Raw genomic sequence first — 27968 nt, forward strand, 5'->3', positions numbered from 1 at the left:
CAACAGACTGCAGGACAATCTAACCTTACAACTGTACTCCCCTGTATCATTGTCTGTGCTCAGATTATGGTCTCTGAGAAAGTAAACACCTTACTCAAAAACCGTAGAGAATTTGACAAAAGTCAAATTCCTCTTCCTTGGAACTCTTCGCTTGACTTTAGGGATACCACATTCTCCTAGTTTCCCTGTATCTCATCAGCTTATCCCTTTTATTGTCCTTTGCTAGCTTATCCTTTTCGTTCCAAGCCCCCTGTATGTTGGGAAAGCCAGGCTCTAGCTACACACACTACCTCTCTAGCGATCACATCTAATTCCAAGGCTTTAAGTATATGATGATGACTTGAATTTACAGAGTAAATGGACGCCGTTCGACCTCTGTATTATCTGTACGAACACCCAAGCCTCTACTTCTTTCAAGGTCCATACAAATGCCACTTCCTGCCCAAAGAATTTCATGATTTACTCTTCTCCCAGGCCCATCCAAAGTCAGAAAATCCTCTCTTCTCCTTCCGAACTGCCAAAGCAGCATTCATCCTCTTTCCATAGCACTTATTACGTTCTCATTCACTATTACTTATGTTTAGGTTGTATCTGATTTTAGACTATAATATCCCTAAGGACAAAAGAACTCTCCTAGATCTCTTCATTCTCCATAATACAGTTAACAAGCAGACTTACAAGCAGCACGTACTCAATAAAAATTCAGTAAAACACTCATTACTTCATATCACATAAAAAATTAAAAATCTGCATTTGAGTAAAGTTTAGTGCAAGAAAAAGATTAAAAACCTTGCTAATTGAGACTTTGGGGGAACAAAAAGGTTTCTAAAAATTGCCACATTAAATTATGCAATCAAAATCAGTTTGACCTTTTCATTCTTTCGGCTCCGAGGAGCCAAATAAATGCATTATTTTGTTAAATTCTAATACATCTAATATAGTTACAAATTCTACTGAAACTGAATCTAGAAATAAGTTAAACCTACCAGCTGTCCTGCTTTGTATATTTTTCCATCCCATTCTATTGCTGAGTATGTCGCCCAGGGGCCCTGCTTTTTAGAAGGAAGATCAGGACGTGTAATTACTCCTTTAAAAGATGTAAATTTTATCTGTTTGTCATACTTTTCATGACAGTCCTTCAGCCATAAGGCAAATTCTCTGTCAATTTTCATTCGCTGCTCCTGTAAAAGAAAAAATTAATTTAATGTTGTATGAAATATAGCATTATAGTAAACAAATATAACCAAAGACACTGTTATTCATTCCTTTTTTCCTTCCACATAACCCACCCTCAGAAAACCTAATAAAAAATTAGAACATGTTCCTAGAGCTTTTTCCTCACACAATTTTAGATTTCTAACAGAAGCATTGCTAAGAAAGAAAATCTTTGCTATCATCTTCGGAACCAAGGTCTCAATGGTTACTACAAATAACAAAGCTTTGCCTCCCTTGTATAAATCCTAAACCACATCAAAAATGATGAACACTGGCTGCCTAGGAGAAAGAGAACTAGCTGGTTATGGGAAAGGGGTAAGCAGTAGGCTTCTTGCTCTGAACCAGACACATTCTCAACAAGGTGAGAAAAATCCCTTTCTATATACATATATATGTATCCCTTACTATATACATATATATAGTAAACACATATACAGTATATCTGTAGTATGAAAATATCACTGGGGGAATAACTAGGGGGAAAAAAGCCTAAAAAGCTCCTTATGAAGATGATAATGAAAAAAAAGTTGAGAAACACTGCTAAACAAAACACATTTTTCCTTTTAGTTATGTATTATACATACGGTTTACCTATTCAAAAAAGTTAAAACATGAAACGAAAATTGTTTTCTAATAATACATAAGAAAATGTGTTATTGCTTATAGTTTTTTGCCCTGTTGGGAGATAGTACAGAGAGATTTATACTCAAGCATAAGCTGTTTAATGCCTGTCTTTAAGAAAATTAGTAAGGAAGAAAATCTCCACACTATATGCTCTCGTGGAAGATAATGCATAAAGTTAAATAAATTCATTTCTTCCTATATACCTTACTCCATTAATATACCATTTCCAAATGAAAATGAGACATTAAAAATGGTTTCACCTTAAATTTTTGTAACTTGCAGTTGGAAAACCAGTATCTTAATCATTAAAAAAATTAAGCCTACCAAATTTTTATACTGCACTTCAACATATAGCCCTCGTAGTATATAATGTTGCTCTCATATGCTCTCATCAAATCGACATGCTTCTGTAGCTTCTACTCACTGTCAAGGTCTTGATATTAAGATCTAAATAAAGATCTGTAAATTTTATCCAAACACCGTCTAATCAGTTTGACATTTTTGAGTAATGTCAACACATAAATGCTCATGAAGAAAATTTATATATATATTCTTTTGATTTAATAAAAAGGATGTAAATTATCAGTACAAATCTATATTTGTGCCTTTCACTGTACTTAAAATAGAACATATGCAAATATCCAAGATTGATATTTAAAATCATACCTGTCCATTTAAAATCCTTGTAAAAAGGGTGTTCTTATCTTTCAATTTTAGCTCAAGATCCATAAAAGTCAGTTTATTTGTGCTGACCTGGAATTTGTCATTAGTGAATAATGCACCAGATATTCTATTGTAACATTCAATTGGTGCAAGCCCTCTCTTCTTTGGAGGAGTACACCAGTCAAAGCTTGAACAGAACAAAATATTAATATTATAATTAGTAAAAGATTAGATTTATAAAACAACGTAATTTCAGCAAAAGTCAAAACTTACTCTTCAACAGATGTATATGGTATTAGCCGTCCATTCCAAAAACATTCAAAAATAGGTCTTTTCCCTCTTGCTGCTTTCTCAAGTATGAAACAATCATCATCATCATCTTCCTCTTTCAATTCTAAAGCAAAGGCATGAGTGGAGCAAACTGTTTATTGCTATAAAATTTACGTAATTTTTACCACTGAGTAACCAACTCATACTAACACTGCTTCAGAGAAATTGTAACAAAAGCTCCTAAGCTCTCTCACATTGCTTTCTACAAAACTTAGTAACAGGGGCGCCTGGGTGGCACAACGGTTGAGCGTCTGCCTTCAGCTCAGGGCGTGATCCCCACATTATGGGATCGAGCCCCACATCAGGCTCCTCCGCTATGAGCCTGCTTCTTCCTCTCCTACTCCCCCTGCTTGTGGTTCCCTCTCTCGCTGGCTGTCTCTATCTCTGTCAAATAAATAAATAAAATCTTTAAAAACAAAAAAAAACAAAAAAAAAACTTAGTAACAGCTTTACTCTGCTCTCAGGCAGATTTCCAAAGTGGTTCCACATTACCTATGGGTGTTTCTGATTTATGTCAATATATAGTTACTTATATACTTATCAATCTGTGTTAGGGGTACTACACTAGCTACTGAGCCTGCAATCTTTAAAATCTATTTATACAGTAAAAGGGTCACACATGCAGAGACTATGCCCTATAGCAGAATCCCCCTTCCCTACAAATATAGAAGCTTGAATGCTGTACCTCAAATACAAGTTCCACAATTCTGTCAGAACCAACATATTCACATAAAAGTCACCTGGGAAATCTAAAGTATCTAGTAGCAACAACTTTGCCTAGGTTTGAACAAATCAATTAATAATACTAAATTTAATTTACTAAACTAACTTTTCAAAGATTAGATTCAGGTGATACATAGCTAGAATTTTAACACTGCAAAGCATCAAACACATAATTAACACAATAGTCTGTNTTTGAACAAATCAATTAATAATACTAAATTTAATTTACTAAACTAACTTTTCAAAGATTAGATTCAGGTGATACATAGCTAGAATTTTAACACTGCAAAGCATCAAACACATAATTAACACAATAGTCTGTAACATTTTTATGTTTCCTACCAATACATTTTCATATACCCAAACAAATTAGGATCAAACATTATGATCCTGAAACAGTAACAGCTTAGTTATTTTGGTATTAAGGTACCCACACAAAATAAACCCTTCTTACTACCCCCCAAAAAACACAAATAAGTTCCTTTCTATCAAATCAAATCACTTTGCTTTTAGACAACCCCTCTGGATCACTCAACTTGCTGGTTCTTATTTTAAGGTATCTTTGAAGAACTTTATCTTTTTTCTACAGCATACAAAAATTACAAATGTCAAATTAAAAAGGGGCCAGCAAAATCATGGGAGGTAGAGCCACTGAGTAATAATAACATGTATGAGCACTAACTCAATAATGCTGGACACTATTCTAAGGATTTCCATCAGTTTCTTATCTAACATTCACAATACCTCTACAAGGAAAGAGATTACCTCCCATTTCACAGATAAATGGAAATAAGGAGTAGTTTGTCAAAGTTTACACAAAAAAAGTGGCAAAGACAGGATTTAAATTAGGAAATCTGGTTCCAGAACCCATAAGACTAAAAATACAGTAAGGAAGTACTCTGAATGAAAAAGTTTAATATTGTTAATCTATGAATTCAGTGCAATTTCAGTAATTCCACTAGAATTTTTAAAAGTGAATGTACAAAGTGATTCCAAAATTTATGCAGAAGAGCAAAAGATTAAGAATTTTCTCAAAAAAAAAAAAAAAGGTGAGTTTCCTACCCTACAGATATCAATTCATAGTATAAAGCTACAAGAGTATCATTACTCATATATATAAATATAAAATAGATCAATACCTTATAGTAAAAAATCCAGATTTATGTATTTATGGGAACTTAATATTATTATGAGTAATATTTCAAACCATTTAAAAAATAGTAACATTCAGTAACTGGTGCTAGGAAACGAAACACTCACGTGCAAAATACTAAGTCAAAGCCCTGCCTCACTGTACATACAAAAAAGGAGATTATAAGTGCATTAAAGATTTACACATAAAATGATGAAAAATAAAACTACAGGATCTTTTTATAATCTGAAGTGTAAGAAGGCTTTCCATAGCAAGACAACATCAGAAAGCATAAAGAGAAAACAGATATGGCTATATAAAGTTTCTTTATAAATACCTACAAAGATAATGGGAAGACAATATGGGGAATAATTAAGGATTAATATGCAGTACATAGCTAAAAGTTCAGTAAGAAATCCATGAGAAAAGAATATGTAATGTTCTCTAAAGCCAATGCTTTATTCATCTGGAAATGAATACACACAAAAATCAAGAATTATAAAAATTATAAATACCTAAGATATGCATAAGGAAAAAAGTTTTATTTTATCTAGGCTTAACAGCCCAACTAATAATAATTGTTAAAAAATCCTAAATCACAACTTCACATTTTGTAGCTAAGATAACAGATTAACATACTTGATGGAAAGCATGGATCATCAGGGTAAGTTTCTCTATCATATAAGAAAGGGTGATATCGAATAATCCCTTCCACTATACCATCTCCTTCAACATGAGCCTTGAACTCAAAACTATCAGCTGCTGTGTTTATATACAACGTCTGCATGTCATCTTCTATTTCCCTTAGGTTGACAATCTTAGGTGCCTTCCCCTTTTCAAACATAGAAATCTAAAATAAAAATAAAACAAAAATAATTAAATTCTATGATGAATTTACTTTTGTTCTCAACTATGATCCAACAACAGAATAGGCAAAAACTTGTATTTATACAAGTAATCATATAGCTTAATATGTATATATTTATATATGGGTTAAATAACCATTTAAGTAGCATCTCAATAACGAATATAATATACTACTAAAAAAACAGAATGTAAGCAAAGAAAGAGCAAAGCAGAGCTGAAGAACAGATAACTCAGGAGTACATATAAGGTTTCATGCTTAGAGGTAGGACATGGGACGATGATAATATGAAATTCTTTCCAATGTGTGGGCAAGGAAACTGAGAACCCAATAGTCAAATGTTCTGTGCTTCTAAATCTTACTTCATCATCATAAGACTTCTATGAACAAAGAGAAACATTTATATCCCTTTTTCTCCCTGCTTTGAGACATGATGTTCAGCAGCTACTCATATCTCTATAGAAGACAGGGGAAAAAGAGAAATCAAATACTATAGTAAATAAAGGTTCAAAAAACCACATACATTTAGTAATGATCTCTATACTTAAATATCAAATTGCCAAAGTACTATGGAGAAACACAAGGAGAGACGTGTTGTCTAATAATTGACTGATTTTTCTTATCCAGAGTCACCTGGAACCGGAACAGATACCTCATAATCTGCAATATTCTAAGAAAGAATTTTATCTTACTTCAATATCAATGTTGTTGAAAGGTCCAACTTCTTTTGATGTATGTTTTTCATTTCCTTTTGGGCCATGAATATAGTAATGATAAATATGCCTAAAATACAGAAAAATAACTTTATACTTTTAATTCAATTTAATTCATAAAATTACAGTTCATATAATCTACAAAAAAAATTTTATAACTACGATTTGGTAGGTGCTAAACACTATACTAAGCATTTTTTGGAGCAAGGGGAGACATGCAGGGGGAAGAGGGGAGAACGTCAGAGGGAATCTCAAGCAGGCATGGAGCCTGGTGTGGGACCTGATCTCATAACCCTGAGATCATGACCTGAGTGGAAATCAGGAGTCAGATGCTTAACCAAATGAGCCATCCAGGCACACCTATACTAAGCATTCTTAAATACAGTATCCCATTTAACGGTAAAAACAATCCTAAGATGCAGGTATTACTACACCTCATTTTATAGATACAGAAATTGGGATGCAAGGGGTTTACATACTTTAAGGTTATAGAACTAGTTTGAGAGGTGGACTACAATCCAGACCCTTCCAACATAAAAAGCCCACATAGTTTATACCTCCCAAAAGTATAGTTTATCAAAAAAATGAAAACCAGAAGGCAAGACACTATAATTCTACTTGTCAGGAATGTTCTAGAAAGGACTTAAATATCAGGGAGTACGTAGGATTAGATATCTTTAAATTATCTCCTCAATATGAGAATATCATTCTCTCCTACAGCATCAAGACAATACCACCCCAACATTCCCAAAACAAAACTAATAAATTCAACATCATCCCTTCAAAAATTACCAATCAGAACCCTTACTACTAAAGTTTTAACAGATATTTTGGTGAGATTATTCATGGCTAGAACACATTGCATCTATCATTATTCTTCAAATAGGAATTTTCAATATTCCTTTGTATGAATTTTATTTTAAACAATTATCCTAGCTACTCTTTAAAATACTGAGATAAAAGGAAATCACTGAAAACCTTCAGATCTTTCTTCAGGCATCTCAAAACTGTTAACATCATAATCAACAGTAAGGTTACAATAATACATGCAGAAAGAATGTTATAATTAGCTTAACAGGTTTCAAAGAATGGTTAAAATAACATGTTTTTTTTTTTTTAAAGATTTTATTTATTTATTTGACAGAGATAGAGACAGCCAGTGAGAGAGGGAACACAAGCAGGGGGAGTGGGAGAGGAAGAAGCAGGCTCACAGCAGAGGAGCCTGATGTGGGGCTCGATCCCACAACGCCGGGATCACGCCCTGAGCCGAAGGCAGACGCTTAACCGCTGTGCCACCCAGGCGCCCCAAAATAATATGTTATTCTTTGTTAGAGCAAGATTATATTCTAATTATGTGCTATGTACACTGAGTTCCTTTGGTTAAAAGAAATAATTACAAAATAGCTAATGAAATACAGACTTAGACAATAAAAATTCACAAGTCTTATTTAAAATTCTTGGGTTACAGTCAATAACCATCAATATTCCGCAAGAAACAAGGTACTTCTAAGACAAAATTATTTTCTGGGCACCTAGGTGGCTCAGTCGGTTAAATGTCTGCCTTCAGCTCAGGTCATGATTCCAGGGTCCTAAGACTGAGTTACGCATTGGGCTTCCTTCTTTTCTCTCTAACCCTCCCCCTGCTTGTGCTCTCTCTCTCACACTCTCTCAAAATCTTAAGAATAAAAAAATAAAATTAACTAAAATAAAATTATTTTCCTATAAAAAAAATTTAAACTGTCAGCATACATTTATATATAAAATAAAGAATAACCACAATTAAGTGCTAACCTTTTGGGTAAATGTGAAGAAATACTTTTTTAAAAATGTGAATTTTGGGGGCACCTGGCTGGCTCAGTTGGTGGAGCATACAACTCCTGATCCCAGGGTTTTGAGGTAGAGCCCTACGTTGGGAGTAGAGATTATTTAAAAATAAAATCTTATTAAAAAAAAGTTAATTTCGTGCAGATGTACCCATTTTTGTAAGACTCAGTAATATGGACTAACGCAAATTACTGAAACAATCCAGTAAATGGTATTTGCTATATAACTACGGAAAAAAAACTAAGAATCATTAAATATTCTAATGATTTGCTCTAAAAGAATATGTTATACCCTCTAAAAATTTTCCTGGAATAATATACAAAGATTTATTTTCAGTACTATTAATATGTCATATGGGCACATTTGCATGTATTATTTTAATAGATTTCATGCATTCATTTGATTAACATTTATTAAGCATCTACTATTTAACAGCAAACACTAGGGATATAGCAGTGCATAACAAAAGACATTCCAATGGGGGAAGGCAGACAAAAAAATGGAAATACATGGTATGGAAGATTAGGATAGGTGTTATAGAGAAGCAGCACGGAAGGGGAATATGAAAGTGATGGTACTGAATTTGATAAATTCTGAAGTTTATTTTAAATTTTATCATAGGTCTTAAAAGCCTGCCCCTCAAATAATGACCAATATGCTACAGGTGATCAATAAATAGTTACAGAATTGGGAACTGTTTTAACACCAACATTAGAGTACTGGTTACTGCACTGAAGGGAAGGAAATGAGACAAAAGCAAAGCACACAGCCAAGAGGTTTCAATGTATTTCTAAAAATTTTCTATTTTAAAAAGAATACATAGCAACATGTACTGAATCAAGTAATTACTTACGCTAACTGTCTTGTCCAAAGAAGGAAATAATTTTTCAAGTACTGTATATGTTCTTGTTGTACTCCTGTGATAACCACAGCAGTAAAGCTATCTTTTTCCTTCTCCTCTAAGATAAGATGATGTAGAAATCTTTCATCATCATTTGTAATGTGAACAGAATCAGATGGCTAGGAGAGTAAATATAAATACAACAGATTAGATACACTTAATTGTAATATACAAATAACATCTACATTAACTTTTAATATGACTCACTTAGTTTCACAAACAGGCTTCAAAAAACTTGAAGGAAAATAGCCCAAGACAAATTAGCTGAGTATGTGACAATGCTGTGAGAATAGGATAGCTTTAACATAGACTGCTAAACTGGCAAACATACAGTAATACCCTATATCACAATGCTGATTAAATCAATTTTAGAATTATAAAAGGTAAAAAACAAAATGAAACAATATATATAAATATATTGAGTTTAAAAATGCTGAAGAAAACTGAGGACGCTTACCCTAGGATGGAATGAGTCCTTGCTTGGAATACCTATCACTTAACTTGGTCGGGACAAATAAATGCCCAGCCCTCCTTGTTCAAGAAAACTGGAACATAGCCTGAACCCAGCTGGCTTAGCCCAAGGGCACTGTGTTTAAGAGGGAATAAAATACTCCTGGACCCTAGTCCACTTTCAGAGATTATTTATAGCTTGCTTAGAAGGGAAGTGGGGAGGAGGAAAGAGTAAGGAGTGTTTGAGGATAACAATTACAAATGTCTCGATTTTTACTCGAAGTCTTTATATGTTGAAATTACATGCATGTTGCTATATACATAAATGCTTTTAAGGATACACATCAAACTATTATATCTAGGAAACTGGTTGGTATTTTTAAATAAGCATATATTACCACTTCTTAAAAATAAAAATAAACCCTCCAAAACCATTCCAATGCATCCCTATACACTAACTAATATTGCGGCTACAACATACAGTATACGAGTAACATTTGATAAGCTTTGAGAGCGAGTGGTTCAGTTTGAGATTACTAGTGATGCACGTTCAATACCAAATATTTATCGAGCACCTTCTAGGTTCTACGACTCAAGATGGGCACAAGGAAGATAGAGTTAAATAAGACCAGTGCCCTTCTTCCCTACAAATTCTGATAGATGAGAAACAAATGATTACAAAACAATGTGCCATCATAAAGATATGAACCAAGAGCTACAGAGTTAAAAAGAGGGTGACATTTACCCAGCACCTGACTAGAACATTCCAGTCCAATGAGAACATGAAGCCTTTGAGAGTATAAGGCAAACAAGGTAGTTTAAAGTATATGATAAATAATGATGAAAGNGGGGCGCCTGGGTGGCAGAGCGGTTGGGCGTCTGCCTTCGGCTCAGGGCATGATCCCGGCGTTATGGGATCGAGCCCCACGTCAGGCTCCTCTGCTATGAGCCTGCTTCTTCCTCTCCCACTCCCCCTGCTTGTGTTCCCTCTCTCGCTGGCTGTCTCTATCTCTGTCTTATAAATAAAAATAAAAAATCTTTAAAAAAAAAAAAAGTATATGATAAATAATGATGAAAGAGGAGTCTGGAATGGCTGAATCAAGCAGTGAAAATGGATGGAAGAAAGGGTAGATGAAAAACTATTTTAAAAGACAGAACTGAGGGGCGCCTGGGTGGCACAGCGGTTAAGCGTCTGCCTTTGGCTCAGGGTGTGATCCCGGTGTTATGGGACCCATATCAGGCTCCTCCGCTATGAGCCTGCTTCTTCCTCTCCCACTCCCCCTGCTTGTGTTCCCTCTCTCGCTGGCTGTCTCTATCCCTGTCAAATAAATAAATAAAATCTTTTTAAAAAATAAATAAATAAATAAAATAAAAGACAGAACTGAATGATGAATGATTAACAAGGATTACAATTACTAACTACTTGGCCAGGGGATACTGTTAATTGCAAAGGGTAGTTGGGGGAAAATTGGGAAGAGGAAAGAACAGAAAAGGTTTGGAGATAGTATTTGATTTCAGATGTACCAAAAGTGAGATATTCATGGAACATCTGGGGAAAAGCATCTAACTGAAATCAGAAATGAGTGTGCCAGATACAATCAGCTGGTATTCAGCACCCATTCATCCCACCTTTCATTGTCCCTTCTTGGACTGCAGAGAATGGAAAGCCAAAAGTCTACTTTTCAGACTCCCTTACACTTTAGGTTGTGGATGCAAATTAGGTTTCACCAATGAGATGTAGTAGCCAAAGATTTAGAAGGGGTAAATGAGACAAAGGCCATTTCCTGAGATTTCCTGTATGTTTTCTGTTATGCAAGGTACTGAACGACTAACATCCAGGTTCCGGCTGCAAGTGTTAGCACTGATACAGCACCGGTTACAGTCAAAAGGTCTGTGTTTTGGTGTTGGAGGAACTGTGCCAGCAAGACCTTTCCAACTCCTGGATCACAGATGAGGCAGGGTGTTTCTAAATTCCTGATCCAGTGGTGGTCCTCCAGCTACATGATTATAGTGGATGCTGCAGCATCCCTTGAAGGTCAGTTTGGAGTGTCCCAGTATTCTATGAGGCTGAGCGAAGAGTTCATTCCTAGTCCTTCAAATAATCAAGCAGCATCTAATTCCCCTTATTAAATGCTTTTCTGTTTGAAGCGTCTAGAATGATTTGTTTCCTCAATGAAGTCCAGCCTAATTCAACGTCTCAATCTTAAAAGTCTTGACAAGAAACACAGATTTGAGAACAGCTGGTGATAAGCGGCCTATATACTGCCCCCTAGAAAAAGCAAGACTCCTGGTTGCAAATCAAGAACCACCAACTCTGTACAGAAGATTGTGTATAACAGCTGGAGAAGACAAAAAGGCTGGAAAAGACTGGTCAGAACAAAGAAAAGGATCAGGGGCCTATTAGTACCCATGAGATGTTTCTTGGCACAAATTAACCACAAATCACAGGAAAAAATTGCAGAAATGATGACCCAAGAAATATTAGTTCTATCCAAGCTTTATAATACCTATACAGTTTTGAAAACCACTTAAATTCTCAATTCCTATTTTTCACTTGTTTTGACATGGCAAATATTTCCACAAATATACCTTATAGGGCTTTGTGACGGTAACATAAAATGAAAAATATGGAATACTATTATGTAAACATAATAAGATGTGTAAATTGTGTAATAAATGTGACAAATTTAAAAATGGAAAAAGCAGGATGAGCAAAATGAAGAAATTTCCTGGACAGAGGAGAATGCTAAGTTATACAGAAAAAAGTGGCTTATAAATACCAAAAAAAAAAAATTCAGCCCATTTCATAAAGGTATTATTTTCACCTGTCAAACTGCCAGCATTTTGCTGCCTTTCCCTCCACTCTTTAAAAACAAGGAAAGTATCAGATAGGCACTTCCATATACTGTTTTGGGGAGTGTATTTGATTTGGGTTTAACCTTTTAGAAAACAATTTGTAATCCACACTGTGAACATTTAAAAAGTTCAAATTCATTGTCACACTTTTAAAATTCTATAACCTATATGAAGAAAAACTAATTTGGCCAAATGTTATGCAAAGACATTCATAGCAGTGTCTTTATTCATAATTATAAGAAAACCTTTAAGTAAGTTAAATGCTCAACACAATAAATTACAATACATTCAGACAAAATACTATGAACCTATTAAAAGTGTGTGTGTACAAAAATATTTCATAAAATGGAGAAATACCCAAAATGTTAAAAAATGTGGGCTCAAAAATGTAAATATATTTTAAGAAAGTAAGTACATGAAGGAGATTAAGAGTACACTTTTTTCCCAACTCGAGTTGCCAACAGGAGGTTTTATTTTAATTTCAGTGTTACAGTGTTACATTAGTTTCAACTAAGTGTACCCTTATCTCAATGAGCACTGAGTAATACATGGAATTGTTGAATCACTGTATTTGTACACCTGAAACTAATACATAACATTGTATGTTAACAACACTGGAATTAAAATAAAAAACAAACAAAAAACAAAACCCTGTAAGCATATAATAAAAAAGTTAGACTAGAAATTCAACTAGAAATTTCTTCCCAGAATTTGAGACAATTTTTATTTAAGTTTCCTACACATTTTTTACAACTTGTTTTAGAATCAGGGAAGAATTTAAGAAGCTCAAAATTACTTTAAAATAAAGATTTTAGGGGCATCTGGCTGGCTCAGTGGGTATAGCACATGACTCTAAATATCAGTGTTGTGAGTTCAAACCCCACGTTGGGCATGGAGCCTACTTAAAAATAATAATTTTTAAAAACATTAAAAAAATTCTAAAATGTTTCAAGTGGAGAAAAGCTGAATAATACAATAAATACTATATACTCACCACCACAACCCAAATTTGTTAACATTCTGCTCACTAAAATTAGAATCTGAATGCAAATTTCTAACAGAAATAAATACTCATTTACTTCTCTGGAGCTCTGATTTCCTAAAAGCCTATTATCCTATAACTTTTCTACTCTAACTTGAAATTGTTAGACCAAAAAAGATTTAAAAATGCAATGTCAGTGTAAGGAAAAAAGTTTACAATCTTATGAGCAATTTCCAGGAAGCTAGCTTTATGAGACAAGTTGTTGCCTGAAGGCTTCCAGCATGAAAGAGCATGTAAACAGTCAATTTTGCTTTTCACATGACTAAAGGAAAAAGATGAAAATTAACACAATTTAAAAATGCCACAGCTTCAAGTTTTTAAAGCAACAGTGTAAGTATCTCGGACAGAAACTGAAAAAAAATTCTTGTCTCTATCATCTGTCCAACAGTAACAACTTTAATGAGTTAAAATGTATCATACCTTTCTGTTTCTAATATATCCACTATATATTGCCTCTTTGTTTTTCTCCTTCTTCTCAAAATCTTCTTTAGAAAGCACAAGTTCATGAACATCTTGGGAATCTGCAGGTTTGGTTATCATCTGTTAAATATTAAAAAGTACTTTAAAAATTCCTAAAAGTTAAACTGGTTAACACATTTAGACCGAATCAACCTCAAAATATTTTTAATCAACTTTCATTTATAAGAAACCTTTTTACTTACTCTGGCTGATTGTCCAACAAAGAAAACAGCCTGCTTGCCCCCAACACCAAAATAGGAAATATCACTATTTAAACTGCGTGGCACTGGTACTGGACGAACATATCCTGAATGATCACTAAAATAAAACATTAATGCAGTGATTTTAAACAGGTTACTTAGGTACCAAACAAAATTGTTATAGAACTTTATTAAGTGTTAATAAAATGATTCCCAAGCTAGACAACACCCTTATTCAAGGTAAAAGAATCAGAGCCCAAAGTCAAGATATCATCTAATCCAGCAGTTCTCAAAATATATTCCCCAGACCAGCTGTTATTAGCATCACCAAAAAACTCAAGAAATGCATATTCCTGGGCCCACCTTACTAAATCAAACTCTCTCAAGCAAACAAGACTAAATAAATACCTGTATCCTTATCTATCCTACTGCCCCTACGACAGTCCCTTCAAAATTGTTTACTGCCTCAAAACTTGTATTCTCTGAAGGATACAGAATTACAGCAAAGACATTCTTACTTCCATGTATCATGACAAAAGAACCTCTTATGAAACCATTAACAATACTCTGGAAAGTAGGTATCCCTGGTCTCTCAAAATACAGGCTAGGTGTCCAGGGACACCATTTCCCAATATCAGATAGAAACAGAATTGGGGGTAAGGCCAGAACCGCTATTACAGTCAATGGAAAAGCTAAACACCAGATGTGGCATAACTTGAAAGAATTAGAAAACACAAAGATATATTCAAAGAACTTTCCCATTAGAAACAAAAAAAGAAAAGGAACAGAAAATATCAAAGTGGGTTTAAAAGACATGAGGGACTAAAGGAAAATATCTCACACAAGTGTAGTACTGGAAAGAAGAGAGGAGAAAAGGGGAAAAGCTACAAATATTGGTTGACAGAAGCTGGAGAGTGCAGAAAAATGGGGAGAGGTTGTAAAAGAACGCAAACTCTCAGCTGTAAGATGAGTAAGGTCTGAGGGAGGATCTAGTTACTAACACTCTACTGTATAACTAAAATGTGCTAAGAGAATAAAACTTTAAAATGCTCTCGCCAAAAAAAAAAAAGCTAAATATGTAAGGTAATGAATGTGTCAGTTAACAAGAGGGAAGGAATCCTGTTTAAAGGAAAACCAGAATACAATTAGATATTTAATATACATCAATGTAAAATGTTTAAGAACAGAAGATCAAGACAGTAAACAGCATGGATATTATTGCTGTGATGTACTAATATTGTATATGAAGTGGTATAATATTACTTGAGACAGACTAAGACAAATTAAAGATATACATTTTGAATCCTAAAATTAGCAGTAGGGGCAAATTATCAGTAGGGGCGCCTGGGTAGCGCAGTCGTTAAGCGTCTGCCTTCGGCTCAGGGCGTGACCCCGGCATTCCGGGATCGAGTCCCACATTGGGCTCCTCGGCTGGGAGCCTGCTTCTTCCTCTCCCACTCCCCCTGCTGTGTTCCCTCTCTCTCTGGCTGTCTCTCTGTCACATAAAGAAATAAAATCTTAAAAAAAAAAAAAATTTTAAATTATCAGTAAAACAAGAGTAACAACTAGTAATCCAACAAAGGAAAGAAACAAAATAGAATTACACACACACAAAACACTTAATTTGAAATAAGGCAGAAAAAAAAAATCAGGAACAAACATAGTAGTAACAGCAGTGAATGTAACTGGTCTAAATACCCCAAAAGTAAAAGGCAGAGACTGTGACATTTTAGGACACAACTATATGCTGCCTAATATAAAGTGAGGATACGTTAAAAAGTTGAAAAAAGAGTTAGCATCTTAACACTAATGTAAAGAAAGCTGGAGTAGCTATAGTAACAGCAAACAAAGTAGACAGAAGATTATCACCAGGATATGAAGAACAATAAAAAACAAATAATGGGTAAATTAATAGACCACTCTTTTCCTCTTAAATTTTTTAAAATTAGACTGCTTAAATCAAAATAACACTATTTGATAGGGTTCTCAATGTATACAGAGGTAATACTTAAGAAAACTAAATTACAGGGCGCCTGGGTGGTTCAGTTGGTTAAGCGTCCGCCTTCGGCTCAGGTCCTGGGATCCATCCCCATATCAAGTTCCTTGCTCAGCCAGGAGTCTGCTTCTCCCTCTCCCTCTGCCCTGTCCGCCCCCTCCCCTCCCCTGCCCTGGCCTATGCTCTCTCTAATAAATGACTAAAATCTTTAAAAAAAAACCTAAATTATAAATGGGAGAGAGTTAAGGGACCTAAATAATTTGGAAATATTTCACTTTCAATTCATTTTAAGTGGTAAAATATCTTCACTAGTACAACGTAATGTTTTGTATATATACAGTATTCCCTAGAGCAATCCCTAAAAAAAAAAACAAAAAAAAACACCAAAAAATATACTCAAAATCACTTTATAAAGAAAACAGTAAAATATGGAATAGTAAAATATATTCAAGTAATCCATAAAAAGGTCAGAAAAGAAAAATGAAAAATAAAGGGAATAGAAGTTATAATACACTTAAGTCCTAAAATACCTATCAATTACAGTAAATGTAATGATGCAAATACACTAAACTGGCAGAGTGACACATAAAAAAAGTGACTCTACTATATACTGTTTCACAAGAAACTCATTTCAAATATAATGATACAAGTAGGTTAAAAGAAAATGGATGAGAAAGGACATACCAGGCAAACATGAATGAAAAGAAGAGCTGATGGATATCACATAAAATACACTTCAGAGCAAGAAAATTACCAGGGACAGAAGAGTATTACATAATGATAAAAGGATGCACTTACCAAGAATTCATACAAGAATTCAAATCTGTGTATACACAAAAAAACACAAGTTCAAAATACACAAAGCAAAAATTCAGAGAACTGAAAAAAGAAACAAACATACCTACAAATAAGTGGGGAACTTCAATATCCCTATCTTAGTCACCACCACATAGAAAACCAGAAAGGATATAAAAGAAATAAATAATAACATCAACCAACGGAATCAAACTGGCATTTACAGAACATTCCTCTCTACAACAGAATACATATTCTTTTCAAGAACACACAGAAAATTCCCCAAAACAGACATATTCTGGAGCACAAAACAAATCTTGACAAATTTAAAAGAGTATATATAGAGTATGTTCTCTGACCATAATAAAATCAAACTAGACATCAACATAAAGATAAGAGGAAAGTATGTTAAGAACACTTGGAAACTGAATTAACATATTCCTAAAACAATCTATGGATCAAAGAACAAGTTGCAAAGGAAATAAAAAATACACCAAACTGTAGGAATATGAATATATAGCATTATCAAATCTTGGGATGTAGTGAAAGTAGCTCTGAAAAGAAAATTTATAGGGGCGCCTGGGTGGCTCAGTTGGTTAAGTGTCTGACTCTTGATTTGGGCTCCAGTCATATCTCAGGGTTTTGAGATCGAGCCCTGCGTCAGGCTCCACAATGGGCATGGAGTCTGCTTAAGATTCTCTTTCTCTCCCTCTGCCCCTCCTCCTACTTCCCTCTCTAAAAAAATAATAATTAAAGAAAGAGAGAAAAAGAAAATTTATACCACAAAATATTCATCTTAGATTATTGATTTGAGACTTGTCTAAGATTCCACTCAAGATGTTACAATAAAGCAAAATGAACCCAAAGCAAGGACATAAATAAAGAGCAGAAATCAAAGAATTTGAAAACAGAAAAAAATTCTTTAATTTATCAAACATTGTTTCTTTGAAAACGTTACCAACAACTATACATTAACAAACTTGAAAATTTAATGAAATGGACTAACTTTAAGTAAAATATAACTTACCAAAACTAAGTCAGTAATACCCTATTCTTGTAACTGTTTACAAAATCAAAAAAGAATTAAAAATTCCTCCTGCAAGAAGCTTAACAGACCCAAATGGCTTCCAAAGTAAGTTTTAAAACTCAAACTTAAAAAAAAAAACAAAAACCCAAAAAACTCAAACTTTCATAAGGGATGGAGGTATGAATAAATAAATATAATCTCTTCTAGAAAACAATTTGCTGGGGCACCTGGGTGGCTCGGTCAGTTAAGCATCTGCCTTAAGCTCAGGTCATGATCCTGGAGTTCCAGGATTAAGCCCAGCATCAGGCTCCCTGCTCAGCGGGGAGTCTGCCTCTCCCTCTGTTCTTCCCTCACCCCCAGCTCCTGCACTCTCTCTCATTCGCTCACTTTCTCTCTCTCAAATAAATGAATAAGATCTTTAAAACAACAACAATCTGACACTACCTTGTATATTGGAACTTTCATCTTTACAACCCGCAAGTTCCCTTCTAGGTACCTAAGAACTTATGTAGATTTGGACTAGCAAACATACATTAACACTGTGTAACAGCATACACACACATGCACACACAATTATACAACTTATAAGACAGTACTACTCAAAATGCTAAATGTGTAGGGGAAGCCAAATGCCCACTGACTGGAGACTGGATAAATACAGCATAATTTCTTTTAAATATACACAAAAGAATATTTTATGGTTATGAAAAAAAATAAACTACAGACCCACACGAAGTTGAAATCTTAGTAACCTAATATTAAGTGAAAATACAAGTCCCTTGCAGAACTACATATAGTACGATTATCCTTTTTTGCAGCATCAAAAAATAAGCAAAATTAGATTTTTAAAAAATAAAGAAATAGGGACGCCTGGGTGCCTCAGTCAGTTGAGCATCTGCCTTCGGCTCAGGTCATGATCCTGGGGTACTAGGATCAAGTCCCTCATCGGGCTCCTTGCTCAGCGAGGAGCCTGCTTCTCCCTCAGCCGGCCACTCCCCCTGCTTGTGCTCACTCTGTCTCTATCTCTGTCTCCCTCTCTCTCTCTCTCTCTCTGATAAATAAATAAAATCTTTAAAAAAATAAGGAAATAAAAACAATTCAAGATAGTGATTAATTCTGGTGGGGAGAAAAAACAGAACAAGGGAGGAGCACATAGATGTACGTTAGGGAAAATGTGCAACTTACTGGTTTGGGTGGTAAATTCTGGTTATTCAGCTTATTAAATTTTTCAATAAATAAACCTTAAAAAATACAATGCCTGAATTGATGAACTGTTATAAACCAAAAATTGTAATTAATCAAATTCTATGAACCTAATGTCTATTAAGAAAAATAAGTAAATGGGTTCAGGGCGCCTGGCTGAAGCACTCAACCCTTGCTCTTGAGGTTGTGTGTTTAAGCTCCACACTGGGTGCAGAGATAACTTAAAAATATTTTTTTTTTTTAAAAGTAAATGGGTTCTAAGACTTTAATTACTATGGCAATACTTCTAGGAAATAGGCTGAAAATACTATCTTAAAACATATGTGAACTATATAAAAGTTTAGAGAGAGAGGAGCTCAGAGATAAAACACACACATACTTAAATTGATTCAAAACTAAGAAATTCTGTTCGCTGACAAAGAATGGACACAGTCACCAGGAAATAAGTCTCTCTTTCAACCCAAACCATCCATGTAAACCTAACCTAGGCAAAAACCCTATCATGGCAAGTAAGGTTGAGACTACAACTTTCCAGTAGGTTTCAGACTTCTGTAATTAAGCCCAGAAAATTTTCTGTATTCACACTCAAGGGTTATATAAATACCTCTTTGTGAAGGTAAGAAGAGGAAGATAATCTAAGGCCTTAAGATAAATCTTGCATTACAGAAGCAATCCTCTGGAGGATTTAGAAAGTCACCTGCCTCAGGAATAAATTCACACCACGGTCCAAAAGAATTTCAAAAACATCTCAATCATACACTTGATACAATGTAAAATGACACTGTATCTTTTTGAAATAAGTGTATCCCATTAGAAGAGAGAAACAAAATCTGAAAGGAAACCAAACACAAAAGGTGTTGAAAGTAAGAAGAAGGAACAGGAGGTGTAATCAAATTAGTAAAAGAAACTAAAAACAATATAAGTGGTTGCCAGGAAATAGGGCAGAGTGACTACATATGTATATTTGTATCTCACTGTCTCAAATCCACCAACGGGAATAGCCCCACAACTAAAGGTTCACCTCCAACAAACTGACAAATGGCCACAGATCCCTATTAGAACTTCTGGAATAAATTTGTGTGACACAACAAAAATAACCAAATTAAAGTAGGAGGCCTAAATGTTACATACTCATTCTCTGAATTCAAATAACACAAATATCAAGGTAAATGAAAGCTCATCTTAATTCGCAGAGATACACTGAAGACAAAGGAGCTTTTTCTTTAGGAAAATTAGGGAAAATCTTGATAAGGGTCCATTTCTACAACCTAAAAAAATGGCATGGGAAGTGGGCCATGTGGCATAGTATTTTTACCACTGGCTCCCTAAGTTGAGAACCTTTTAATTGCTAAGCAAGTTGAAAGTGCAGAAAGAAGCACTAATCCAACAAACATCTGAATTATGACCACCCGGGAGACCTAACTAATGTCATACTTCTTCATTCCACAAAATAATTAAATGAACACACAGTATTACAATTATGTTCTAGGTATCTAATTTAACTTCTAAGGCAATGATTATAACAGAGAATAAGTGATGATGATTTTCTAGGTACATGTAATGATTGCGGGTTATAAAACATTTTCTAGGTACATGTAATGTTCTACATGATAAGAGAGGTTTGGATTACACAGATGAATGCATATGTCAAAAAGCAGTTAAGAGAGGGAGCACTTCCATAAAGGTAGAGTAAGGACCTATGAAAACCCACTCATTCATAAAATCATTGAAAACATTGTCAAAATCAACATTTTCAGAACTCTAAGTATTAACCAAAGGCTTGGAACAATCCAAGGAGTGTTTATTGAAGATACACAGCTAAATCTCAGTAAGAACAGTGAGCTCTGTGATGTTTTAACATGCCCTATCCCATTTTCTTCTCACCAGCTCCACAGAAGCCTTGAAAACTGACAGCCCTGCAATCATGGTGAAAACCAGCCACCCAAGCAGGAGTTACTGGAGTAAATTTGGAGTTCCCTCAAAGCCCCTTCCCCACACACCTGTCATTATTAGATTTCTCTGACCGATTCCTAGGAACCTCCACTTGTAGGCTTTGTCTTTACTTGACCTAATTCAGAACTTGCTCCCTGTGAACGACTTTTTCCACTGGGTCATTTGTCAAAAAAAACAATCAGTGGCAATTGTTTATGATCACAGCTGACTAAGGCAATGAAAACAATCAAGAGAAAATAAAAATCTGGCCAAAAACTTACAAGGAAAAGCTGGAGAATGAGAGGTCCATAGTGGTTTTTAAAAGCTCCAGCACAGGTTTAAAGGGAGGCAAGACAGTAGATGAGTAGGAGACTTCGTTTCATCTGATCCCTTGAATTCAGCTAGATAACTATCAAATCATTCTGAACACCTATGAATTCAACCTCAGATATAAGAATTGCTGAAACTCTACAAATAGAAAAGCAACCACTTTTTGCAAGGAGATAGCTGAAGACAAAGGGCAGGGAGAGGAAGCCTCCTTTAGCTAGCTACCAGAAAGTGATATAGCCCCAGAGCACAAAATTGAAACCTTTAGAAATCTGCTCCAGTGAGAGACGTCCCTGCCTGAAAGGTGCTCAGGTGGTGAAGTGGGGCAGAATCCTAGGTGGGACAGTGTGGTCTCAAGATCCCCGGGGTCACAGAAAGAATGGGTGCCTGAGCCGGCAGTTTCCAAGCACTGGAGGAAGGAAACTGGTTTCATTCAGCGAGGCTGGAAGGGGGCTCTCAGCTCGGTTTGCTACAAACCGCAAACCGCAGCATGATCCAGCAACAGCTCTCCATGCAGACAGGCCCTGCAAAGAGCAAAAATGTGGTGACCCTCCTGCTTCCCCTGGAGAGGATCGATGCCAGTGGGCAACACACACAAAAGGGTGGACCGCTCATTCCTGACAGTTTACTGAAGCGGGGGGCAGGATCCTTCAGCTCTGGGGCTGGAGATAGAGCACGGCCATTTTTGTTTTCATCCTCTCAAGAGGCCCGGAAAGCCTTCAGGGAATGAAAGACACGTAGAGCAACCAGAAGCAGCTTACACTGAGCCCAGCCCCTGGCAAGGGGCAGTACAACTCCACCCTACCAAAGACACCTGAGAATCAGCCCAACAGGCCCCTCCCATAGAAGACCAGCTGGAGCAACAGGTGAACACCAAGATTTCCTAGCACACAGGCCTGCAAAACTCCAGTGCTAGGGGAAAATAAAATACAGAATTCGAGGGTTTTTTCTCATGATTCATTTATCTTTCAGTACAAAATTTTTTTCTTTTTTTCCTGTTCAACAGGTTTCTTATTTAATCAACTGTTTTTAAGTCTTTTTTTAACTTTCATTTTTTACATTTACATTTTATAGGTATATGCTTCATTTTTTAGCTTCCTTTCACTGTATTTAATTTTATTTTTGTATATATATGTAAGTTTTGCTTTCTTTACAATTTTGGGATTTAGTGTCTCCTAACAGACCAAATACACCCAAGGACAAAGTGGATTACCCTGTTGTGTCCACTTGGGGGATCATATTCTCTCTTCCCCACCCTCCTTTTTTTTTCTTTTCCTTTTCTTTTTTGGTTTCTGACCTCTTCAGATTTGTCTAGTATGTATTTTGTTTGGGTCATGGTTGGCATTTTTTATTTTGCTCTCTTGTTCATCTATTCTTTGGGCAAAATGACTAAGAGGAGGCATTCACAACAAAAGAAAGAACCAGAGGTAATACTCTTTGGCACAGATCTAATGAATATGAATATAAGTAAAATGTCAAAGCTGGAATTCAGGAAAATGATTATAGAATTACCAGCGGGCCTTGAAAAAAGCATAAAGACACTAGAGAATCTCTTAGTGCAGAAATAAAATATAATCAGGCTAAAATTAAAAATTCTTTAACTGAAATGCAATCTAAAATGGATGCTCTAACAGCTAGGGTAAATCAGGCAGAAGAGAGAGTAAGTGACAGAGAAGACAAGCTGATAGAAGGGAAGGCAGCTTTAGAAAAGAGAAAAACAACAAATAGACCTTTGAGAAATCAGCGATATCATAAAGCAAAACAATATTAGAATTACTGGGGTCCCTGAGGAGGAAGAAGAAAGGGGGGGGGCAGAAGGTACATTATAGCAAATCATAGCTAGGAACTTCCCTAATCAGGGAAAGGAAACAGGCATTCAAGTCCAAGAAGCAGAGAAGACCCCTGTTTGAAATCAATAAAAACAGATCAACACCCCAATATATAATAGTGAAGCTTGCAAATTTCAAAAATAAAGAGAAAATCCTGAAAGCAGCCCTGGACAAGAGGTCCTTAACCTACAAGGGTAGAAACATAGACTGGCAACAGACCTATCCACAAAGACACGGCAGGCCAGAAAGGGCTGACATGATATATTCAGGATACTAAATGAGAAAAACATGCAGCCATGAATACTTTATCCACCAAGGCTGTCATTCAGAATGGAAGGAAAGATAAAAAGCTTACAGGACAAACAAATTAAAAGACTTTGTGACCACTAAACAAGCCCTGCAGGAAATATTAAAGGGGATCCTGTAAACAAAGAGCGTGCCCAAAAGTGACACAGACCAGAAAGAAACAGAGACAATCCGCAGAAACAGGGACTTTACAGGTAATACAATGGTACTAAATTATTATCTTTCAATAGTTACTCTGAATGTAAATGGGATAAATGCTCCAATCAAAGGAACCAAGGTATCAGATTGGATAAAAAAGCAAGACCCATCCATATGCTATCTACAAGAGACTCATTTTAGACCTCCAGATTGAAAGCGAGGGGATGGAGAACCATTTATCATGCTAAAGGACATCAAAAGAAAGCCGGGTAACAATCCTAATATTAGAAAAATTAGATTTTAAACCAAAGACTGTAGCAAGGGATGAAGAGGGACACTGTATCACACTTAAAGGGTCTATCCAACGAGAAGATCTAACAAATATAAATATTTATGCTAAATTGGGAGCAGCCAATTATATAAACCAATTAATAACCAAATTAAAGAAACACATTGATAATAATACAATAATAGCAGGGGACTTCAACACCCCACTCACAGCAATGGACAGATCATCTAAGCAGATCAATAAGGAGACAAGAGCTTTAAATGACACACTGGGCCAGATGGACTTCACAGATATATACAGAACATTCTATCCTAAAGCAACAGAATAAACATTCTTCTCGAGTGTACATGGAATATTTTCCAGAATGGATAACATATTGGGTCACAAATTAGGTCTCAAACAATACTAAAAGACTGGGATTATTCCCTGCATATTTTCAGACCACAATGCTTTGAAACTTGAACTCAATTACAAGAGGATATTTGGAAGGCACTCAAACACTTGGAGGTTAAAGAGCATCCTACTAAAGAATGAATGGGTCAACCAGGAAATTAAAGAATTTAAAAAAATTCATGGAAACAAATGAAAATGAAAACTATTCAAAACCTTTGAGATACAACAAAGGTGGTCCTAAGAGGGAACCACACTGCAATACAAGCCTTTCTCAAAAAATTAGAAAAGTCTCAAATACACAAGCTAAACTACACCCAAAGGAGCAGGAGAAACAACAGCAAATAAAGCCTAAACAAGCAGGAGAAGAGAAATAATAAAGATAAGAGCAGAAATCAATGAAATAGAAGCCAAAAGAACATTAGAACAGATCAATGATCCTAGAAGCTGGTTCTTTGAAAGAATTAGTAAGATCGATAAACCCTAAGACTTATCAAAAGAAAAGGACCCAAATTAATAAAATCATGAATGAAAGAGAAGAAATCATGACCAGCACCAAGGATATACAAACAATTTTAAGACCAAATATTATGAGCAACTATATGCGAATAAATTAGGGAATCTGGAAGAAATGGATGTGTTGCTGGAAACTTATAAACTACCAAAACTGAAACAGGAAGAAACAGAAAACCTGAACAGACCCATAAACAGAAAGGAAATTGAAAAAGTAATCAAAAATCTCCCAAAAAACAAGAAAGAGTCCAGGGCCAGATGGCTTCCCAGGGGAATTCTACCAAACATTTAAAAAAAACTAATACCAAATCTTCTGAAGCTGTTTCAAAAAATGGAAATGGAAGGAAAACTTCCAAGAAACTCTTTTTGTGAGGCCAGTATCAAAAACAGACAAGGACCACATGAAAAAGGAGAATTACAGACCAATATCCCTGATGAACATGGATGCAAAAATTCTCAACAAGATACTAGCCAACAGGATCCAACAAGACATTAAAAGGATTATTCACCACGATCAAGTGGGATTTATTCCCGGGCTGCAAGGTTGATTCAACATCAGTAAATCAATCAACATGATAGATCACAATAAAAGAAAGGACAATAACCGTATGATCCCCTTAACCGATGCAGAAAAACCATTTGACAAAATACAGCATCCTTTCTTGTTTAAAACTCTCCACAGTATAGGGATAGAGGGAACATACCTCCATATCATAAAAGCCATTTATGAAAAGCCCACAGGGAATATCATTCTCAACGGGGAAAAACTGAGAGCTTTTCCCTTAAGGTCAGGAACACGACAGGGATGCCCACTCTCACCACTGTTGTTGAACATAGTACTAGAAGTCCTAGCCTCAGCAATCAGATAACAAAAAGAAATAAGTGGCATTCAAACTGGCAAAGTAGTCAATCTCTCACTCTTCGCAGATGACATGATACTTTATGTGGAAAACCCCAAAGACTCCACCCCCAAATTGCTAAAACTCATACAAGAATTCAGCAACATGGCAGTATATAAAATCAATGCACAGAAATCAGTTACATTTCTATCCACTAACAAAGAGATTGAAGAAAGAGAAATTAAGGAACTGATCCCATTTATAATTGCACCAAAAGCCATAAAATACCTAGGAATAAACCTAACCAAAAAGGTAAAGGATCTGTACTCTAAAAACTACAGAACACACAGGGGCGCCTGGGTGGCTCAGTCGGTTAAGCGTCTGCCTTCTGCTCAGGTCATGATCTCCGGGTCCTGGGATCTAGTCCCCCATCTGGCTCCCTGTTCAGTGGGGAGCCTGCTTCTCCCTCTCCCTCTGCCCTGCTTGTGCTCTCTCTCTTGCTCTATCTCAAATAAATAAAATCTTTAAAAATAAAAATAATTTTAAATAAACCTATAGAACACTTAGGAAAGAAATTGAGGAAGACACAAAGAAATGGAAAAACATTTCATGCTCGTGGACTGGAAGAAAAAATATTGTTAAAACGTCTATGCTACCCAAAGCAATCTATATATTTAATGCAATCCCTATCAAAATACCATTGACATTTTTCACAGAACTGGAACAAATAATCCTAAAATTTGCATGGAATCAGAAAAGACCCCAAATAGCGAAAGAACGTTGAAAAAGAAAACCAAAGCTGATGGCATCACAATGCTGGACTTCAAGCTATATTACAAAGCTGTAGCATTAAGACTGGCACAAAAACAGACACACAGATCAATGGAACAGAATAGAGAACCCAGAAATGGACCCACAACTCTATGGTCAACTAATCTTTGACAAAGCAGGAAAGAATATCCAACGGAAAAAGGACAGACTCTCTTCAATAAATGGTGCTGGGAAAATTGGACAGCAACATGCAGAAACATGAAACTTGACCATTTTTCTATACCATACACAAAGATAAACTCAAAATGGATGAAAGACCTAAATGTGAGACAGGAATTAACCAAAATCCTAGAGAACACAGGCAGCAACCTCTCTGTCCTCAGCCACAGCAACGTCTTGCTAGACACATCTCCAAAGGCAAGGGAAACAAAAGCAAAAACAAACTTTTGGGGGGCACCTGGGTGGCGCAGTCGTTAAGCGCCTGCCTTCGGCTCAGGGTGTGATCCCGGTGTTCTGGGATCGAGCCCCACATCAGGCTCCTCCTCTGGAAGCCTGCTTCTTCCTCTCCCACTCCCCCTGCTTGTGTTCCCTCTCTCGCTGGCTGTCTCTATCTCTGTCAAATAAATAAATAAAATCTTAAAAAAAAAACAAAACGAACTTTTGGGACTTCATCAAGATAAAAAGCTTCTGCACAGTAAAGGAAACAGTCAACAAAACTAAAAGGCAACCTACGGAACGGGAAAAGATATTTACAAATGACATATCAGATAAAGGGCTAGTATCCAAGACCTACAAAGAATTTATTGAACTCAACAGTCAAAAACAAAAAATCCAGTCAAGAAATGGGCAGAAGGGGCGCCTGGGTGGCACAGCGGTTAAGCGTCTGCCTTCGACTCAGGGCGTGATCCCGGCGTTATGGGATCACCCTACATCAGGCTCTTCCGCTATGAGCCTGCTTCTTCCTCTCCCACTCCCCCTGCTTGTGTTCCCTCTCTCCCTAGCTGTCTCTATCTCTGTCGAATAAATAAATAAAATCTTAAAAAAAAAAAAGAAAAAAAGAAATGGGCAGAAGACATGAACAGACATTTCCCCAAAGAAGACATACACATGGCCAACAGACACATGAAAAAATGCTCCACATCACTTGGCATCAGGGAAATACAAATCAAAACAACAATGAGAGGGACGCCTAGGTGGCTCAGTCGGTTAAGCTCAGGTCATGATCCCAGGGTCCTGGGATCGAGTTCTGCATGGGGCTCCTTGCTTAGCAGGGAGATTGCTTCTCCGTCTGCATGCTGTTCTCCCTGCTTGTGCTTGCTCTCTCTCTGACAAATAAATAAAATCTTAAAAAGAAAAAAAAAAAAAACAAACCCACAATGAGATACTACCTCACACCAGCCAGAATGGCTAAAATTAACAAGACAGGAAACAACACATGTTGGCAAGGATGCAGAGAAAGGGGAACCGTCTTACACTATTGGTGGAAATGTAAGCTGATGCAGCCACTCTGGAACAGCATAGAGGTTCCTCAAGCAGTTAAAAATAGAGCTACCCTACGACCCAGCAATAGCACTACTAGGGTTTTGGGGTTTTTTTAAAGATTTTATTTATTTATG

At 35.9% G+C, this 27968-nt stretch overlaps 1 protein-coding gene across 6 annotated transcripts in view; it reads right to left on the minus strand.

The window, feature by feature from the left end:
* The window catches only part of SMCHD1 (structural maintenance of chromosomes flexible hinge domain containing 1), a 155255-nt gene that overhangs the window by 105139 nt on the left and 22148 nt on the right, over positions 1 to 27968 (minus strand). For all 6 annotated transcript variants that reach the window (XM_034642914.1, XM_002926065.4, XM_034642912.1 and 3 more), the window contains 8 exons: positions 14001 to 14115; positions 13759 to 13878; positions 8943 to 9109; positions 6245 to 6335; positions 5327 to 5537; positions 2776 to 2896; positions 2506 to 2689; positions 987 to 1181 (listed from right to left, as the gene is read on the minus strand). In XM_034642914.1, coding sequence (XP_034498805.1) covers positions 987 to 1181; positions 2506 to 2689; positions 2776 to 2896; positions 5327 to 5537; positions 6245 to 6335; positions 8943 to 9109; positions 13759 to 13878; positions 14001 to 14115 — 1204 coding nt within the window. The remainder of the gene's footprint in view (positions 1 to 986; positions 1182 to 2505; positions 2690 to 2775; positions 2897 to 5326; positions 5538 to 6244; positions 6336 to 8942; positions 9110 to 13758; positions 13879 to 14000; positions 14116 to 27968) is intronic.

The sequence above is a fragment of the Ailuropoda melanoleuca genome, chromosome 14, assembly GCF_002007445.2.
Source record: "Ailuropoda melanoleuca isolate Jingjing chromosome 14, ASM200744v2, whole genome shotgun sequence".
NCBI lineage: Eukaryota > Metazoa > Chordata > Mammalia > Carnivora > Ursidae > Ailuropoda > Ailuropoda melanoleuca.